The sequence below is a fragment of the Narcine bancroftii genome, chromosome 1, assembly GCF_036971445.1.
Source record: "Narcine bancroftii isolate sNarBan1 chromosome 1, sNarBan1.hap1, whole genome shotgun sequence".
Lineage (NCBI taxonomy): Eukaryota > Metazoa > Chordata > Chondrichthyes > Torpediniformes > Narcinidae > Narcine > Narcine bancroftii.
The window spans coordinates 261,327,068-261,348,408 of record NC_091469.1 but is presented as its reverse complement, the minus strand read 5'-3'; the positions used below and the strand labels follow the sequence as shown (position 1 = coordinate 261,348,408).

The 21,341-nt window shown below is 42.2% G+C and overlaps 1 protein-coding gene across 5 annotated transcripts in view; it reads left to right on the top strand.

The window, feature by feature from the left end:
• Positions 1-21,341, top strand: part of ighmbp2 (immunoglobulin mu DNA binding protein 2) — a 55,477-nt gene that overhangs the window by 19,090 nt on the left and 15,046 nt on the right. For all 5 annotated transcript variants that reach the window (XM_069896866.1, XM_069896874.1, XM_069896891.1 and 2 more), the window contains 3 exons: positions 6,281-6,399; positions 9,448-9,542; positions 11,027-11,150. In XM_069896866.1, the coding sequence (XP_069752967.1) occupies positions 6,281-6,399; positions 9,448-9,542; positions 11,027-11,150 (338 nt within the window). The remainder of the gene's footprint in view (positions 1-6,280; positions 6,400-9,447; positions 9,543-11,026; positions 11,151-21,341) is intronic.

Sequence of the window (21,341 nt, the reverse complement as noted above, 5' to 3'; positions counted from 1 at the left end):
TTGTGTACTTCACTGTGCCAAACTTTCCTGCTTCACTACTTGTTGTGTAAACCTCTGCTGAAGTTTTAGTTACAGTATTGAAAAGACCATTATCAAAGTCGCTCGTGTTATCAGGAGTGTCTGGGGTAATGGTAACTGGAATTTCATTGCTCATTTCGATCTGTTAACAACGACAGAAACTTAGGAAAACATTGTAGTAACATGTATGTTTTATCATAACTTCACAAGGGAAGGGTTAGCTTTTTAGAATAATTTTTGTTTTATATATATTTTGTTTTTCTCTTCCATAGGTTATGTACAGTTATTTGTTAATATACATTTACATTGTTGGATATATTTGTCATTATCTATGTATGTGATTGATAATGCTCTTATGAAGCATATTGAGATTATTTATTAAAGGTTTTAAATAAAAACTTTATTTTTAAAACCAGTATGGGGATCCGGGAAAAAAAAGCAATATGGGCAAGGAAAAAGAGGTCTTTCTTTCTTCAAGTGATGGGTCAACATAAACAATAAAGGAAGATGGTTTTAGACAAAAGATGATAGTAATAAATTAACAAAGGATTGGTTAGCAGTTAAAGACCAATGGCAGAAGTGGTTCTGTTCAATATTTGTTAAAATCCACATTTGATGCTGGAAGGCTATGAATTGAAAGGAAGTGATCTGTAAACTTGCGCAAACATTCTCAGCTTGGTGCAACATCTGTGATGTGTGAAAATAAATAATCCAACAATGCAAGGAAAAATTTAACAATGGGCTTTCTGTGCTTATTGCCTGTCGTAATTATTAGGCGCCTGCAAGCTCACACCAAGACACAAGAGAAACTTGTCCGTGAACTACTCTTTGCAGACGATGCCGCTTTAGTTGCCCATTCAGAGCCAGCTCTTCAGCGCTTGACGTCCTGTTTTGCGGAAACTGCCAAAATGTTTGGCCTGGAAGTCAGCCTGAAGAAAACTGAGGTCCTCCATCAGCCAGCTCCCCACCATGACTAGCAGCCCCCCCACATCTCCATCGGGCACACAAAACTCAAAACGGTCAACCAGTTTACCTATCTCGGCTGCACCATTTCATCAGATGCAAGGATCGACAGCGAGATAGACAACAGACTCGCCAAGGCAAATAGCGCCTTTGGAAGACTACACAAAAGAGTCTGGAAAAACAACCAACTGAAAAACCTCACAAAGATAAGCGTATACAGAGCCATTGTCATACCCACACTCCTGTTCGGCTCCGAATCATGGGTCCTCTACCAGCATCACCTACGGCTCCTAGAACGCTTCCACCAGCGTTGTCTCCGCTCCATTCTCAACATTCATTGGAGCGCCTTCATCCCTAACGGCGAAGTACTCGAGATGGCAGAGGCCAACAGCATCGAGTCCGCGCTGCTGAAGATCCAGCTGCGCTGGGTGGGTCACGTCTCCAGAATGGAGGACCATCGCCTTCCCAAGATCATGTTATATGGCGAGCTCTCCACTGGCCACCATGACAGAGGTGCACCAAAGAAGAGGTACAAGGACTGCCTAAAGAAATCTCTTGGTGCCTGCCACATTGACCACCGCCAGTGGGCTGATATCGCCTCAAACCGTGCATCTTGGCGCCTCACAGTTCGGCGGGCAGCAACCTCCTTTGAAGACCGCAGAGCCCACCTCACTGACAAAAGGCAAAGGAGGAAAAACCCAACACCCAACCCCAACCAACCAATTTTTCGCTGCAACCGTGTCTGCCTGTCCCGCATCGGACTTGTCAGCCACAAACGAGCCTGCAGCTGACGTGGACATTTACCCCCTCCATAAATCTTCGCCCGCCAAGCCAAAGAAAAGAAAGAATTATTAGGTCATTGGTACATTGCCCTGAAATTATGCTGACTGAGAAACAATATTTTGGATACTCAAAGCAGCAAGTGAGAAATTTATTACAGGCTTATTTTATTTTAATGGGACTATTAAATGGTATAGCAGAAAATCTATGAATGATACAGCACAGAGGCCTATTTGGCCCATTATTTTTCTGAGTGGTCCTCCTATTATGCGTTGCAATTCTATTTTGAATTGCTTCCTCAACCACTTGAGGGAGTGCAACTTGATCATGGAAACTCCTCTTGAAAACGAACATTTTTTTTTCCCTTTCTTTTGGCAGTCACTTTTAGTCTCTGGTCCTTGATCAGAGTTTCTTATGTAGTGTGCAAAATAATTCATGGCTTTGAAATCAGCTATCAGAGCTCCTCTTTAATCATCCCTGCTAACTAAAAAAAACCAACTCAGCCTTTTGTTTTTGTGGATGATGGAAAGCCTCCCACTTTGAAAAAGTCAGCTGCACCAGCAAAACTCTCCTTCCCCCACCTAAGCTCTTGCTCTCTTTCTCATAGTGCTACGCCTGGATAGATCCTCGTACTTACTTTGTTGAAGCTCTGCTTCATTTCCTTGCCCTTTAAAGCCAGGTGTCATTTCTTTTCTGAATAGCTTTTTCTACTTGTACCTGTACTGTCTGTACACTTCACTCTTCCTGCTGCCACTCCCTCAAGAAAGGGTCCTTTATATGGTACTTGTGCTGTCTATACACCACTTCCTGCTGTCACCCTCTCAAAAAAGGTCCTTTTTTTCTGCTCCTTTTAAAATATATATCATTTATTTGTATGGTTTTTCTTATTCCTCCTACTAAATTGTAACATTTCACACTCTTGATATTAGGTCTGCCAAGTCAAACATTGTAATGCTGTAGGTTCTTTAAGAGGATGGCATTAGATCAACAAGCAGTGAAAGGCACCTGCAAGTTGTTTAGCCAGCCACTTCCAAGCAATACATTCAGCCATGCTTCTTTTGCCTCACTCCCTACCTTTTGGCTCTCTGAGGCATGCTCACAGTCTGTCCAATTTTTTTTAGCCTGGGTGACTTAGGACTGAAGTTGTGCAATATAAAAACAGCTCGACTTCTTCTGGGGTTATTAGGAATCTTTGACAGTCATTATATCATGCCGGTTAAAGCAGAAGCTCCCTTACAAGCAGTTTCAACTGGAAGAACCCAGACCAGAAGGAGCAGGTTGTTCACAACCGGTTAGGGAACATGTGCCAAGAGAGAGAGAGAGAGAGAGAGAGAGAGAGAGAGAGAAATAGAACATTTAAAGATGATGACATTCATCACAAATGGTAACTACTTGAGGTAAAGTTTTAATTTACACAGAAGGAGGGAAACATAACAATCAGTAAGATGATAAACAGAAGACTTGAATTGACGTATGAAAGGATGATAGAACAATTGAAAGAGTGGTAATAGGACAAATGAGGAGATGCAGTGTCGTAAAGAACAAGGCAGTGATCAAGATCTGGATAGTTGACTAAATGTTCTTAACATTATTTCATGGATAAAGCCTTTTAAAAACATGTACTCAGCAGGTCATGCAGGCACCTGTGTGATTTAATGGAGTTAATTATTCAGATTAACGCCTTTTGTCAGTTTTTGGAATAGTGAGAAAGCAAGTCTGTTCTAAGATGCAGCAAAGTGGGAGGACTGGAGGGAACGATGGGGATGTCTGCGATGGAGTGGAGGGGGTGGCACAGTGGTGCTACACCTTGTGCAGTTGTTCCAAAACTCCATTGACATGGGTTTAACCTTTATCTGTGGTGCTGACTGTGTTGAAATCTTACATTCTTCCTTTGATTTCTGTTCTGATTTCCTTCCCCTTCCCAAAGCTGTGCAGTTTATAGATTAATTGGCGACAGTGAATTGCACCTCGCGTAGGGGAGGGAGAGTAGGTGCAGGGAAATGGGTGAAGGTAGGGAATCTCAGGGAGCTAGTATGGGCAACTTACCTATATTGGTAAGAAATATGAATTCCAACTGATGGAAATGGTGTTGGTACTATTTATGAGAAGTCTGGTTAAGGCTTGTCTGTCATAGCTAATCTCCAAGGAGGAGGTAAAAATAGAAGCGAATGAATGAGAACAAAGAAGAAATATTACAATGCTGGGATTCTAAAATGTAGAACACAGCTGTTATTGGGAATTTGCAATGAAAGAAAAAGATAACGCAGCAGGTTAGGTATTATCTCTGGAGAGACCAAAAATGAGTTCTTATCAGAAGTTTGTGATGGCAGCAGCTCTGAGGAGTAGCAACCTCAAAGGAATCAGCAGACAAGGCCAGGCACAAGAATAGGAGAACCTCTCTCCTCCTCCTCACCCCTCACCGAGAAGAAGCAGCTTGGGAAAGTGACCAAGGCAGTAGAGCAGAGAGAGGCTCTGTGGCTGAAGGACCCATACAGGCTGCTGGACACTGGCAGCCAAAGAACTCAAGCTAGGCTGCAGGCTGCTGGAGACTGGCTCCCAACCAAGAATTAGGGCTGGGATTCCAGAGGGTGAGGAAAGTAAGAAAGCTCCTGAAGGGGCCTCAGGCAGTGAAAGCTTCCTGATTGTATCAGAGGTTCAAATCTGGGAGCTTGGATTTGTCAGTGCTGCATGAGCTCTGGAGGTGAAACCGTGGATACTCAGTTTCTCTTTTGCTTCTCTTCCTCTTATTGTTAGTGATGCCGGGTAATTATCGCGGGAAAAAGTTGACCATTTTTGTGTATTATTACATTTTATGTATCAGTACATGACGATAAAGGAATCTTGAACGTTTCATGAGAACTAGCCTGTTCTGACAAAACTGGAAAGGCTGGTTATCCAAAATTGTTGAATTCAACTTTGTCTCTTGAGTAGCAAAATATCTAGATGAAAAATGAGATGTTATTTATTGTGATTACATTGGATTTCATTGCAACTAGGTAGAAATAGATTGGAAAATTAACTGAAAGCTCGAAGTCACACTTGTAACCCAATTTTGAACATCAGATGTAATGCATTAAATGGAAGAAGTGCAAGTGAATTCACCCAGAAGAAGAGTTTGGGCCAAGGGAAAAGATAAGAGCATATATTTAACATGGTGTGAGCTGGTGTATTTCATTAGGTATTTCTTAGTGAACAGGCAATAAAACTAATTAGGAGGACTAAGGCAATGAGACTGTATATTACAGATACATAAATTCATGAAGGCAATGAAAAAGGTGGAATCTCATCAACTTTTCCCCCTGGATAGGGAGTCTAAAACTAGAGGCCATGGGCTTAACGTGAAAGATTTAAAAGGACCGAAGGGGCACCTTTTTAACCAAGAAGCTATTGATGTGGGTACAATTAAGATTTAAAAGACATTTGGTAAGGGAGTTGCTTAGGGAAGGTTTGAAGGGATGTGGGTCCATGCAAGTGACTGGGACAGTCATATATGCAACTCATTTGACATGAATGAGTTGGGCTTTCTGTTGTGTGAGGCTTTATTAGCTCCAAACCAAGCTGCCGTGCCATTTTTGATTTTGGACACCATATCTCTGGAAAGCATTGATCATTAGTTTACTGGAATGATATGAGGGTCAGTTGCTAGTGGATAAAATCGAGTTTGGAGATTGAAGTTGGACTGCACCATAGTTCTTAAAATGATGAAGAAATTAGATTTGCAAGTAATTGGGTTTGGTAGAGTCTAGTAGAGAAAACCAGGAAGAAATAATCTTAAAAAAATATAGAGCTAGACAATTTAGTAGCAATATCGCAAAGTATCTACTAATGCCATGAGTGCTTTTTCAGGGAGTTTATTGTGGCTGTGCCACCATTTACTTTTCTAATGCCAGGAAGAATAGGCATTGACTGTGTTTGGATTATACTTTATCACTGATTTACTTAAAATAAATGTAGTCTACCATCTGTAATCATGTCTTATAAGGTGCCACCTTCATAAAAACAGAAACTGAGTTCCAATTCTACCCTGGTTTGAATGCTCTGGATAATCTTGATTTTAAAAGATCTTTGCTCTCCTACAGTATTTATACGTGAATCTGCAGGCATGTTTATTCAAGTTCAAAAATCAACAAGGTTTGTACAATGGCTTTCATATCAGACTATTAAAATACAGAATTTTATCGTGGCACTTGTCTGAAAATAATTCTGTGAGCTGGCGAGGTAAGGAGCTGAAGAAGGGTGGGGGGGAGTTGGGATGAAATTATTATCTTTCTTTGGAAGCTTCAAAGCTAGCAAAGTCATCAGTGTTATACAGAGATTAATTGTGGCCTGGTAAAATGTTTCTATAGCAAATTTAGCTAAGGAGACCCCATGCACAGACACACATTCCAATTAATCATCTTTACTGACTGTTGTGTGGGCTGATGTTTCAGTAATGCAAGTTTTTTTTTGTGTATGATTCTTTATTTATACATTGAAGTAGTTTTGGTTTGCTATTAACTGCTCTTTTCATAATTCTCAGGGATCTGCCTGGGGTTGTTTCCACAGAAGAGACAATGATTCCATTGCTTTTAATTGATACCTCTGGATGTGGCTTGCTTGAAATTGATGAAGAAGATGAACAATCAAAAGGAAATGAGGGTACTGTATGATTAATGGAGAATGAGATTAGGTGTAATCACAGAGGTTTGATATTGTGTAGTCTTGAGGTAATTGTCTTGGAACAAAAATTGGTTTTCACTGCAATTTTGTTTATTAATGCATTCTGGTTAAATTCTTGTATCTGTCTCTTTCCCTTGGCTTACTAGTAATTTGTAATTGCTCCCACACTAAATTCCTAAATTAATTACAGCACAGAACACAGTGAACGATCCAATCAATCTCGTTCCCATCGTTGGCTTTATTTTTCCCCATTAGCATTTGAACAATTGCCTTTTGAAGACTTCTATTGAATCACGATCCACTGACCAATCAGACAATGCATTCCAAATTCTAAACACATTGCTTTTTATGTTGCCAGGCCATCCACAAATTGGAGGAACAATGCCTAATATTCCATCTGGTGACTCTCCAACCAGATCGCATTAACATTGACTTCTCCAGTTTCCATTAGGACCCAACCTGTCTCTCACTTTCTTTCCCTGTCCTTCGGTCTCATTTCCTCCAGTTCTCCCCCCTCCCTCTCTATTCAGAGAAGCCACCTCTTTCCCCCATCACTTCTCAGCTTTTTCTCTACTGCCCTCCCGCCCATATCCGCCTCTGATATCTTGCCAGTTAGCCTGTGCTCCTCTACCTGCCCATTCAGATCATATATGTAATAAACCAGAAATGTAATATTACATGAAATTGCCTTTAGTCTGCCTTGAGGGAGGCAAAGATTCACCATTATTATCGCTTAGTGCCCCTTAAAGTCAGAGAAAGAAAAGCAAAGAAAATCCCTTCAGAGTTACTAAGTGTCCGTGGATTCGCCTCCAGCGCTCCCGCAGCCTCTGTAATCACACAAGACTCCAGTTCAGTTCAAACCATTGGCAACCCACTCTCCCTGGGTCTGCACCAGTGGCAGCACTAACGTTACAGCAACTCTGGCAGTCCCACCATTGTTTTTTCTCCCTCATTCCCCTCCATTTTATTCAGGTGCCTGCTTGCTTTTTGTTCATTCCTTGACCAAGAACTCTGGCCTGAAATGTTGGTTATAGATCTTTGCATCCAATACTGCTGAGTTTCTCCAGGATTTTGTTTATTTAACTTGGCTCAGTCTGCCCCTACTGTCTAAAAAAGGGTACCTAGTTTAAGAACTATCTTATTGACTGTTTACATCACTGCATTTGTATCTTTCCACAAATCCAATCCAAATGATCAATCCGACTGTCGCCCTACTGAAACCATTGGCCCAGAAAGACCTCAATTCAACAACTGCAAAAAACAGTTAGCGTTTTTGAAAGCACAGTATGTTAATGTACAACCCTTAAATAGAACATGACAGAGACTTTTCAGCTATAAGGAAAGTTTAGATAGACTGAAGTTTTCTTCTTCAGAATGGAGACAATTAAGAGGAAACAAAGTATGCAAAATTGTTAGGAATGAGATCAAAGTAAAACGGAAGTTTTTTTAACCCTTTTCAGAGGGTACCCTGCAGGTTATTGGTCTTTGTGAGCACACCCCTGTAATATTTAAATAGGATGAACACTCTGCCACAATCATCCTTTTGTGGAGTGAGTTACAGACCTCGATCATCACCTGTGTGTGGGAGGGGGAAGGATTTCTTTAAACTGGCATCATTTACTTTGCCGGGAAGATTGACAATATAAACTAGAAAAGGTACAAGAATAGAGATCTGTGTTGTAAGTATGCATCATTCATTGAAAATGGCAAGGCAGGTTGAGGAACAGATGTATTAAAAAAATATACAATTATATGGAGTCCTGGGGTTTATAACCAGAGGTATAAATAAAGACATTATGAGCCACCACTGAAATAATTTATCCATTCTGTGCACCACACTTTAGGAAAAGTGTGAAGATTGATCTACCAATGTAATTCGAGAGCTGAAGGACAGGGGAAATAGAGATTGTTGAGGAGGAGGCTGCTGTCCTGTGACAATATTTAAAATCATGGAAGATATGAACAGCATGGATAGAAAACATTAGGGTCAAGAAATAAGGGATGTAAAATGAAGGCAGTTGGCATAAAGACCAGAATAATAAGGTTCTAAATTGGAGTAATTTGAAAGATTGGTTAAGGTCCCAATGTACTACTAGACATAGTTGTGGAGGAAACCTCATTTTCACAAGGGTATTGGGTTACTGTCTTAAAGAAAATTCAGGCCATGGAGAGAAGATGATGGGTATATGTCTATCTAGATTGATTGCTCTTACATAGACTTGATAGACTGGCTACTTTTGTGCTGTGTTCCATGATTCTGTAAATATGTGCCCCTGAATTGACCCCTCTGATAAGGATTAAAAAAAACTTCCTTTTTACTCTGATCTCATTCCTAAGAATTTTGCATACTTTGTTTCCTCTTAATTGTCTCCGTTCTGAAGAAGAAAACTTCATTCTAATCTTTCCTTATATCTGAAGATTCTCTGTCCTGTTCTATTTAAGGGTTGTACATTAACATACTGTGCATTTACAAATGTTAACTGTTTTTGCAGTTGTTGAATTGAGGTTTTTCTGGGCCAATGGTTTCGGTAGGACGACAGTCGGATTGATCATTTGGATTGGATTTGTGGAAAGATATCAACGCAGTGATGTAAAAAGTCAATAAGATAATAAAGCAGAAAGCTGCAGTGATGAATTTTCATCGGGCTCAAAGAGAATAGAGTAGGGCTGTTATATTAAACAAGGGAAACTTCAGGTGCACTGTCAGGAACAATGATTGTTATTTTGTATTATTTCACAAAGATATGTGAAATAAAGCAATTTAGCTGATTATCTCTGTTCTCCTGCCAGATATTTTTAACCTACGTTTGAAAAATTTGGAGTAGCATTAGAAATTATCACAATACCCAGTTCTAATTGCATTAATTGTTGCATTCTTAAGTTAAGCTCCAATGTATTGGTGAAAGTGAGATGGTATGAACTTCATTTTGACATCTGGATCCATTCAGGAGAAGCAAAATTTCAATGAGATGGATTCTTTGGTTGTTTTGAATTGTAATATTTGGATTTGCTTTGGTTTTACTTTAGGTGAGGTCCAAATGGTGGCAATGCACATTCAAGCCCTGACTGAGGCTGGTGTCCATCCAAAGGATGTTGCTGTGATAGCACCGTACAATTTGCAGGTACAATTCCCCATCTTTCCCTGAAATTCTGTGCAGGCAAAATTCACATTTGATTTCTAACATTTAAAATATGATGGCTTTAATTAATAGTTCAGACTTTGAAATAGAGAAAATAAATCCAAAGTGTAGGTATGAATCTGTAGGCAAATGTCATGTTTATTGGCTGATGTAATGTAAGTGCTGCCATTTGAGAAGTTGACCACTTTTTTAGCCACAGCACATCATCATTCTTGCATATTAACAAGTTGGAGTCACGTTTCGGGACACGGCCCAGTCTTAATGCCCCAAATGTTGCAGACAGGTGGGTGAGATTAGCTAAGAGCATCTGACTGTCCTAAATTTCGATGTTGTGGTGCCAGGTTCCATAAGTAGCAGCCTGGTGGGTGCAGTCAATTGCTTAACCTGATTATTGGCTTGTTTTTTTTTATTTGTACATGTTCTTGGAATCATTCATCAGAAATGTTCACTATTAATTGCACATTGATATGTTTTAATGACATCATTGAGTTTGCACCAAGCAGCGTGACTGGGTTTTACATAATGTTGTTCTGTACCTTACAATGAATAGTGGAGTTGCTGCCTCATAGCTCCACTGATCTGGGTTTGGTCTGGATCTCTAGTCCAATCTCTGTAGTGTTTATATATTCTCTCTCTGACCACGTCGGTTTCCTCTGGGTAAAATGCACAAATGTACTGGAGAAAGTCAGCAGGTTAGGCAGAATCTATAGGAAGTCAAGGGAAATCAATGTTTCAGGTCTCTCTATAAGAAATAGAAACTATGCTCAATTTAGGAATTGTTCTTTTTCACTGCTAGTTGGTTGAGAATGTTGTTGTTAAATTTATTTTTGATTTTCAAAGACTCATATAAATCCAAATAAACAATGCATTTTTTCCCAACAAGTGTATATCATACAGAATCTATTTTATCCCCTACCGCTCTCCCCTTCCTTAATACAAAAAACAATATATTGTTAAAGTCAAAAACCTTTAAGGGAACTTAAGAACCCAAAAATACAAGAGCTCGTCACCTGCACCACATTCCACTACTGGCACAGTTTTCTATTCACTTTATCTAAACGGGGTATAATTACATCTGTACACCAATGTGTTCCAGATGGGGTTTACACACCCTAATGAATGTCCTGTATTTCTTTCTTAAATTGTACGTGATTTTCTCCAGGGGGGATACAACTCTGTATCTCCGTATTCCATCGTGTCATATTTAGTTGGGAGTCAGAATTCCACGTGACCGCTGTACATTTCCTGGCTGCTGACAAGGCGACCTTCACAAGCTGAATTTGGTATCTGGACAGTTTAAAACTCATGGTTGGTTGAGAATGTTACAGCAGAGATGTAACTTAAGAATGGGACAGTGGGATAAACAGAGGCAAATTATAATGGGTCTTGACTGAGGGCTCAGAAACTTGGTTCAATTCATTTTTGTCTAATTTTCTTTTTGAACAATGCAATTTCCTGTTAAATAGGTACAGCTCCTGAGAAGAGAACTCTCCGGCAAGTACGCAGAGTTGGAAATAAAGTCTGTGGATGGGTTTCAAGGAAGAGAAAAAGAGGCTGTTGTTTTATCCCTCGTGAGATCCAATAGAAGAGGTGTGTGCTGCAGCTTAAAATGCTCTTTGAATTTATTGGGTGGCATGGTTAGCGTAACAGCGCTACTCTATTACAGTGCCAACGTACCAACTTCAGATCTGCTCCTGTCTCTCGGGAGTTCTCTCAATGCCCACGTGTGTTTCCTCTGGGTGCTTGCACGTTCCAAAAACATACAGTTCAGTAGGTTAATTAGTCGCATGTATTTATTGGGCAACGTCAAGCTCGACGTTGCAACCCGCCTCACGGACCCGTCCCCTGAAACCCTCTGGGATCAGTTGAAGACTACCATACTGCAATCCACTGAAGAGGTACTGGGCTTCTCCTCCAGGAAAAACAAGGACTGGTTTGACGAAAACAGCCAGGAAATCCAGGAGCTGCTGGCAAAGAAGCGAGCTGCCCACCAGGCTCACCTTACAAAGCCGTCCTGTCCAGAGAAGAAACAAGCCTTCCGTCGCGCATGCAGCCATCTTCAGCGCAAACTCCGGGAGATCCAAAATGAGTGGTGGACTAGCCTCGCCAAACGAACCCAGCTCAGCGCGGACATTGGCGACTTCAGGGGTTTCTACGAGGCTCTAAAGGCTGTGTACGGCCCCTCACCCCAAGTCCAAAGCCCGCTGCGCAGCTCAGACGGCAAAGTCCTCCTCAGCGACAAGATCTCCATCCTCAACCGATGGTCAGAACACTTCCAATCTCTTTTCAGTACCAACCGCTCAGTCCAAGATTCCGCCCTGCTCCAGCTCCCTCAACAGCCCCTAAGGCTAGAGCTGGATGAGGTTCCCACCCTGGATGAGACATATAAGGCAATCGAACAACTGAAAAGTGGCAAAGCAGCAGGTATGGATGGAATCCCCCCAGAAGTCTGGAAGGCTGGCGGCAAAACTCTGCATGCCAAACTGCATGAGTTTTTCAAGCTTTGTTGAGACCAAGGTAAACTGCCTCAGGATCTTCGTGATGCCACCATCATCACCCTGTACAAAAACAAAGGCGAGAAATCAGACTGCTCAAACTACAGGGGAATCACGTTGCTCTCCATTGCAGGCAAAATCTTCGCTAGGATTCTACTAAATAGAATAATACCTAGTGTCGCTGAGAATATTCTCCCAGAATCACAGTGCGGCTTTCGCGCAAACAGAGGAACCACTGACATGGTCTTTGCCCTCAGACAGCTCCAAGAAAAGTGCAGAGAACAAAACAAAGGACTCTACATCACCTTTGTTGACCTCACCAAAGCCTTCGACACCGTGAGCAGGAAAGGGCTTTGGCAAATACTAGAGCGCATCGGATGTCCCCCAAAGTTCCTCAACATGATTATCCAACTGCACGAAAACCAACAAGGTCGGGTCAGATACAGCAATGAGCTCTCTGAACCCTTCTCCATTAACAATGGCGTGAAGCAAGGCTGTGTTCTCGCACCAACCCTCTTTTCAATCTTCTTCAGCATGATGCTGAACCAAGCCATGAAAGACCCCAACAATGAAGACGCTGTTTACATCCGGTACCGCACGGATGGCAGTCTCTTCAATCTGAGGCGCCTGCAAGCTCACACCAAGACACAAGAGAAACTTGTCCGTGAACTACTCTTTGCAGATGATGCCGCTTTAGTTGCCCATTCAGAGCCAGCTCTTCAGCGCTTGACGTCCTGCTTTGCGGAAACTGCCAAAATGTTTGGCCTGGAAGTCAGCCTGAAGAAAACTGAGGTCCTCCATCAGCCAGCTCCCCACCATGACTACCAGCCCCCCCACATCTCCATCGGGCACACAAAACTCAAAACGGTCAACCAGTTTACCTATCTCGGCTGCACCATTTCATCAGATGCAAGGATCGACAATGAGATAGACAACAGACTCGCCAAGGCAAATAGCGCCTTTGGAAGACTACACAAAAGAGTCTGGAAAAACAACCAACTGAAAAACCTCACAAAGATAAGCGTATACAGAGCCGTTGTCATACCCACACTCCTGTTCGGCTCCGAATCATGGGTCCTCTACCGGCACCACCTACGGCTCCTAGATCGCTTCCACCAGCGTTGTCTCCGCTCCATCCTCAACATCCATTGGAGCGCTCACACCCCTAACGTCGAGGTACTCGAGATGGCAGAGGTCGACAGCATCGAGTCCACGCTGCTGAAGATCCAGCTGCGCTGGATGGGTCACGTCTCCAGAATGGAGGACCATCGCCTTCCCAAGATCGTATTATATGGCGAGCTCTCCACTGGCCACCGTGACAGAGGTGCACCAAAGAAAAGGTACAAGGTCTGCCTAAAGAAATCTCTTGGTGCCTGCCACATTGACCACCGCCAGTGGGCTGATAACGCCTCAAACCGTGCATCTTGGCGCCTCACAGTTTGGCGGGCAGCAGCCTCCTTTGAAGAAGACCGCAGAGCCCACCTCACTGACAAAAGGCAAAGGAGGAAAAACCCAACACCCAACCCCAACCAACCAATTTTCCCTTGCAACCGCTGCAATCGTGTCTGCCTGTCCCGCATCGGACTGGTCAGCCACAAACTTTTTACCCCCTCCATAAATCTTCGTCCGCGAAGCCAAGCCAAAGAAGATTTATTGGGCAATGTGGGTGGAGGGGCCTGTTACTGTGCTGCATTTCTAATTTTAAAAATATGGAATTGCTTTGTCCCAACCTTTTCGACATTACACATCCTTCCACCAACATAAAATTAAGGAAAAAAGCTGCAATTTATAGAAGTTCATGATAGCATGTCACGTTTTCCTCCACAATCCACATTCAAAAGGTGCTGAAGGCTTCCTTGGGTTTGAACTGAAGTCTGTGCAGCTGAGAGGTTGCAGGAGCACTGCAGGCAAATGCAGTGTCTCTGAAGAGGCTCTTTTGCTTCTCTTTCTTCCATCGTTGGGGGCGCCAGGCAGAGTTCATGGTGATTCTTTGCCTCATGGTAGACAAAAGTTGAGGTATATAATATCCATTACATTTTTAATGGATTATTACGTGTCAATTAAAGGATCCTTTGAACCTTTAACATTCAGTGAGATATGAAAAATAGCATTGGAGGCATCCAAACTATTTTGGATGTTGTACTTGTTTTTAAAAATCAGCAAAATGCATGTAATGCTGAATGAGTCTAATGCAGCATTTGAAAAATGAACATTCACTGTGAACTTAATTTTTGATGAGAAGGGTAAATTTAAATGTATTGTTTCTAGCCCTCAGCTCAGGGCAATAAATCAGGATTATTCATTTCTCTGGGGATCAACTATACAATATTGATCACTGCAGATGCTTTGGAGAAATGAAATAGCAATTGAGCAAGACTCGAGGCTGCTACTTGGTAAATACAGGTTACAGGAGAAATAATAGCTTTTTAATATCGTTCACATTAAAGTGTAAAATTTTTTTAAATGCATTTTTATAATTTGTAAATAATACCATGTCAAGTTTATTGTCCTCTGATTGCACAAGTACAACCCAGCGAAATAGCGTTCTCCAGTCCTCGGGGCAAAAACTTGCAGACATTACACACATACAGGACAAGTATTATAGCTATAAAAATAAATAAATAAATAAATTTTGCTCTGTACAATATTCTCAGATGGTTAGTGCGAGCAGTTCCTTTGCTCCTTCAGCATTCTCAGTGACCATGGCAAGAAGCTGTACCTCAGCCTGGTGGTGCTGGCTCTGATGCTCCTTTATCTCTTCCCTGATGGGAGCAGCTGAAAGGTGCTGTTTGCAGGGTGGAGAAGGTCCTCAATGATTTTGTACACTATCTTCAGATAATAATCCCAGTAGATGGGATGGAGGGAGACTCCAGTGATCCTCTCTGCCACTCTTGTGGTCCTATTGATGGACCTCTGATCCATTTCTCTGCAGCAACTGCACCACACTATGATGCAGCGGGCCAGGACGCTCTTGCTAGAGCTCCTATAGAGGGTTCACATAATGGTGACCAGTAGCCTTGCCCGCTTCAGTCTTCTCAGGAAGTGCAATTGCTCTTGTGCCTTCCTAACAAATGAGATGTTGAATGCCACAATAGGTCACTAAGTGAACACCAAGGAACTTGGTACTCTCCACTCTTCCTACTACAGAGTTCTTGATGTGTAGTGGAGGGTGGTTGCTCCTGGTCCTCCTGAAGTCCACGATAATCTTCTTCGTCTTGTCCACGTTGAGACTCATTTCACAAGATTTTTCACCTCTTTTCTGTAGTGTGACTCATCAGCGGTTGTGTCATCTGCAAATTTGAGATGACAATGTTGGAGCTGGATCTGATGGTGCAGTCATGGGTCAGCACTCAGCATGATGGTGCTTGACCTTCTGCTACTGACCAAGACAGACTGTAGTCTTTCTATTAGGAAGTTCAGGATCCAGTTGCAGAGAGGGGTGTTGAGTCATAGTGAGGAAAGCTTCTCCACCAGCCTCTGGGGAAATGATCATATAAAAGGCCGAGCTAAAGTAGCCTGGTGTATGAGGTGTCATTCTCCAGGTGGGCCAGGATGGAGTGAAGCAACAAGGCTATAGAATTGTCTGTGGAATGGTTTCTTCTATAGGCAAATTGAAATGGACCCAGCATCTCTGGAAGGGGTGCTTTTATGTGTTCCATCACCAGACGTTCAAAGCATTTCATAATGGTGGAGGTCAGTGCCACAGGGCGGTAATTATGGAGGTTGGTTATTGAGTATCAGGATAATGGTGGCTATCTTGAACCCTGTGGGAATGATGGACTGCTGCAGTGAGGTGTTGAAGATGTCTGTGAAGACCTCAGTCCATCGGTCTGTGCAGTCCTTCAGTACCTGACCAGGTAGGTTGTCTGGTCCTGCCTCCTTGTGTGGGTTCACCTTGAATAGGATTCTCCTCACTCTGGCTGCTGCTATGCAGGGGATCATGGAGCTTTCTTTGGCATCATCCTGTCCTTCTCATTAATCCGTATATAGGTGTTCAGTCTGTCCTTCAGGGAAGTAGCATTGTCCTTAATTTGCAGGGTTAACTTGTGATCTGTAATAGTCTTAATCCATTGCCACAAGCCTAGTGTTGCTAAGTTGTCTGTGGATCTTCTGTGCGTACTCTCACTTTGCCTTCCAGATTGCATGGGAGAGTTTAGCCTGGAGTGTCATCCTATCCCGTCCTGAAGGCAGTATCACAAGCTCTGAGTAGGGCTCGGACCTTTGCATCCAACCATGGTTTCTGGTTAGTCCTGGTTGTGAAGCATTTGATGTCAGTGTACATCCTCAATGCACTTGCTGATGTAGCCTGTCATTGATCTCGTGTACACCTCCATGTTTACATGACTGTTGTAGGAGGCTGCCACCCTGAAACAACTCCAATTCTGAGGTTTCAAAGCAGTCTTGCAGCGCTGCTGGGGTCCCCTCCCAGCCACGTCCTGATCTCCTTGCGAACTGACCTGGTTTGCTTTGACTGTGGTCCATACGCCAGGATTAGCAGGACAGATATGTGATCCAAGTAAACAAGGTGGGCGGGGGGGGGGGGGGGGTGCGAGGTGCAGCCTTGAACGCACCAGGGACATTGGTGCACGCCTGATCTAGGGTGTTTGCTCCTTTGATGGCGTAGTTCACAGGCTGTTGAAATTGCAAGGTTGATGTTATTGAAGTTGCCATCAAAATCATGGCGCCTTCATAGTGGGAAGTCTGGGCTTTGCAGATGGCACCATAGAGCTCCTTCATGGCTTCATCATTAGTCAAAGGCAGAACACAGACTGCTGCAATCAATGTTCATTGTGCCTGAGAATTCCCTGGGCAGGTAGAGGGTCTGCATTTCTCTCTATCTCTGCTGAGCAGAAGGTCTTCACAACAGAGACATTGGTGTGCCAGTTCTCCTTGAGTCTTGCCAGAAGCAGCAATCTCTGTCTGCCCTGAAGGAGATAAGATCATCCAGCTGGATCGCTGAGTCTGGAATAGTGTCCTGGAGCCATTTTTCTGTAATCACCAGAGCACAACAGCCCTGCTGTTCTCTCTGGTTCAGATGCAGCCTCAGGTAATTGGTTTTCTTACATTTGAGAGTAAGATTGTCGGGAGCATGGATTTGAAGAGGTCATCTTCTCGGTCTAACCTTGATCCTGACTGTTTTCCCTGGTTCTGCTTTCTCCAGCAATGCTTCCAATCGCCTCCCACCCATCTCCCACGATCCACTCTGCAGCAGTCTGTATTCCCTGCTTCAGTAGGTTTAAACCGCACAGAAGCTTACAGATCCAATCCGCTCATTTGAAAGTCCGGTTTACGTTTTGTATTTTGAAGAGAATTTCCTGATCATAGACAAAACGTCACGGGTTGGAGATTTCACCGTAGTGAGGAGTCAAAATGGCCACTGCAACCTCGTGCGTCACCGTCTTTTTTTAAATAACCCAGCCCTTCTTAGATATTGAATAAAATTGTCAGATATGTGGGAAAATTCTAGTCCAGAGGTTTTCAAACTTTTTCTTTCCGCTCACACACCAACTTAAGTACAGCAATCCTTAAGCCATAGGTGTTCTGTGATTAGAAAGAGATTATTTAAGGTGGTATGTGAGTAGGGGGAAACAAAAAGTTTAAAAACCACTGTTTTAATCATACCAAATTAACTCATTATATGCACAGTTAATTTCTTTGGCTTGGCTTCGCAGACGAAGATTTATGGAGGGGGTAAAAAGTCCACGTCAGCTGCAGACTCGTTTGTGGCTGACAAGTCCGATGCGGGACAGGCAGACACGATTGCAGCGGTTGCAGGGGAAAATTGGTTGGTTGGGGATGGGTGTTGGGTTTTTCCTCCTTTGCCTTTTGTCAGTGAGGTAGGCTCTGCGGTCTTCTTCAAAGGAGGTTGCTGCCCGCCAAACTGTGAGGCGCCAAGATGCACGGTTTGAGGCGATATCAGCCCACTGGCGGTGGTCAATGTGGCAGGCACCAAGAGATTTCTTTAGGCAGTCCTTGTACCTTTTCTTTGGTGCACCTCTGTCACGGTGGCCAGTGGAGAGCTCGCCATATAACACGATCTTGGGAAGGCGATGGTCCTCCATTCTGGAGACGTGACCCATCCAGCGCAGCTGGATCTTCAGCAGCGTGGACTCGATGCTGTCGACCTCTGCCATCTCGAGTACTTCGATGTTAGGGATGTAAGCGCTCCAATGGATGTTGAGGATGGAGCGGAGACAACGCTGGTGGAAGCGTTCACAGTTAATTAATTCTAAAGGAATGGGCCAATGACAATTTTTCTCAAGCAAAATATTTCAGTAACAATTGGGTCTAGAGCAGTGATTCTCAACCTTCCCTTCCCACTCACATATCACCTTAAGTAATCCCTTACTAATCACAGAGAACCTATGTTAAAGTAAGCCTGTGCAGTAAGAAAACACAGCAGAAAACACATCAGAACCAACTAAGCGTACACAGACTTCTTTATTTAGCTCTTTGTAATGTCGACAGGAGTGAGGGAGTCCCACCCACTCAAAGTGTTCACTGTATATTTATACACCTTCTGGGCAGGGATGCTCATGAGACCCTTACAAGTTTAACACGAGCCTCATGCTCCTGAATTTTGTATTTACAATAGTTACCTCGTGATGTCTAGAATTATCTGGGAAGGTCGGAGTGTCCCTATCCTACGACATATTGAAATTCTTGTGGATAAGCTTCTATCTCACTTCGGCACAGATGTTAAGAAGCAATTATGTTCCTACCAACTTGCAAGTAGCTATTGTATCCTTACCTAATCCATTAACCCTTTATTAAGCATATTTGTAAAACTTATTCTTCCATATTCTCTCCTTTTATCATTTCAATGATAACTCATGAATATTAGAATATAATTTATTTTCCCCTTTATATACCCTTCTGTTAAAGAGCAAATAAAACAAAATAAAACTATACTTTGATTTGTCATAATCACTTAAAACAAGTTATCTTTAAGACATGAGAGTCAAACAGAAGAATATCCCTTTAGTATCATTTTCTCTTGCATCTTTTATCCTTCATATACCTGAAGAAGCTTTTTGTAGCCAGCATCTTCCCCATTTCTTACAGAAACTCCATTCATTTCTGCTCTGCCATCTTCCCTCCTAGTGCTTTCTTCCAATCTACTGTGGCCAGTTCCTCTCTCACGCCACTCTAATTCCCTTTAGTGAAACACAGTCACACCGGACTTAGTTTCTCCTGGTTAAAACACAAATCGAACTCTTATCGTGATCACTGTCCCCAAATGGTTCCTTTACTCTAAGCTTTCTAATCACCTGTGGTCAACAATCCAATACAGCCAATCCCCTCGTGGGCTCATCAACCAGCTGCTCTGAAAAGCCATCTTGTAGACTTTCTACAAATTCTCTTAAAATCTTGCCCCAACCTGGTTTTCCTAATCTACTTGCATGTTAAAATCCCCCATGACTACCATAACATTATGCTTCTTACACCTTATCTATCTGTTGTTGTAGTTTGTTGTCCACATCTCGGCTACTGCATGGAGCTCTGTATAATCGCAGACAACAATTTATTTTTATCCTTGCCATTTCTTAACTTAACCAATAAGGATTCTATAGCTTCTGATTCTGGCACCTCTTTCAAATGATTTAATGTTACTCCATACCAACAGCCACACTGCCTCCTCTTTTTCCTGCCTATCCTTTGAAAACATTGTGCATCCTTGAATATTCAGCTCCAATGAAATCTATCCTAGCTGTGCTATTAAGTCATCCACTTTATACCTTGTGCTGTGTGTGTTTAAATACAAAACCTCTAACCCTTTATTATTACATTGGACTCTTTCTTCCTGTAGCTCCCCATGGCTGCAATTTTGCCCTGTCTGCCTGTCCTTCCACAGAAACTCCTTACTACCTGCCCTGCCTAAGCACCAAACAACTCTTCCTCTGCTTCTTCACCTTAGTTCCCAGCCCCTGCGAATCTAGTTTAAACCCTCAAAGTCCAGTTGGAGCGGCATTCCCAAGCGAAATGTTCTGTATTGGTATCACCACCATAGGATCATTTTGACTACTATAGGTTGATATATGGGTACAGGTCCAACAATGAGATAAATTCAGTTTTAACATACATTACAGATATGCATAAATAAGTATTGACATGCCATTCCTGTTTAGTTTCTAATTTGAAGTTTCTTTCTCCTTCATCAAATTAGTTATTACAAGGGTGCCCAAAATGAAGCCCAAAAAACCCATAAGTACGCCAATTGTCCATTTTCACCACTCAGGAGCCTGATCAGGGATCTTGCTTGTCCTCTGATACGTCATGCTGTCTTTTTCCAGGATCATTCTTTTTACAGTCACAGAAGTTGCCCCTCAACCTTTTACTGCCATGGGTATAGTCAGTAACACTTGGTGCCAACTTTTTCCGCTCCCAATTCCTTATCAGAACGTCATTACCGGACTGGATACCAGGTAATGTTGTCTCCAGTTGGACTTTCTTCCTTTGAGTGTTCAGAACACGAGAATATAAAGCCTCAAGAATCTAATCAATGTTATTATTTGTCCATTTCGTATGAAAAATGTGAGAGGAGATCAAAGCTTATCTGGGGCAGGTTGAGACTTTAAAAAATAAAGCTGGTAGATGCAAAAATGAATTTAAAATTTAATGGAGGTACTCCAAGTCAAACAGTATAATGATCAAAGGAATGCCATTTTTTTAAAATAAAGTTTTGGTATCAATTCCAAAACTTGGATTTGAAAAACCAAAACAATTTTTCTGCCAATTTTTTCAAGGCCTTGTCAGCACCAGCAGGGGATCACTGCCGATGAGCCTGGCCATCATCTTAAGCGGTTATTAAAATAAATCAGCAGATGCTAAATTTTATTTAAAGATTATAATATTTCAGCACAGAGGAAGTAAATGTAATTGAAGCCAAAGAGCTGCCAACCATGTGAAGTAAAAGCCTGTTTGCTGGATTCCACAGATCAGTGATTTAAGTTGACATTAATTTGTGAGTTGGAAACAGTTTTGGATTATAGTATGCATATTCTTCATTACCAAAACATCTGTCATGTTTACTTTAATTGTCCTGAGGATAAAATATTCTAAATTGCATTGTTTTTGAAGATTCTCTGCAAGAACATGTAGTACTACGGATATAAAAATTTTTTAAAAACCATCCAAATTTGTACGTTCACAAAATGTATATAAATAATACAAGTTTGCTTCTGCTTTTTTCCAAGACACGAGTAGACAATATTTATAGCTACGTACTCTAAGCAATTCTATAAAATCAATCTCTATACACTCAAATGATAGGCATTCATGCCCT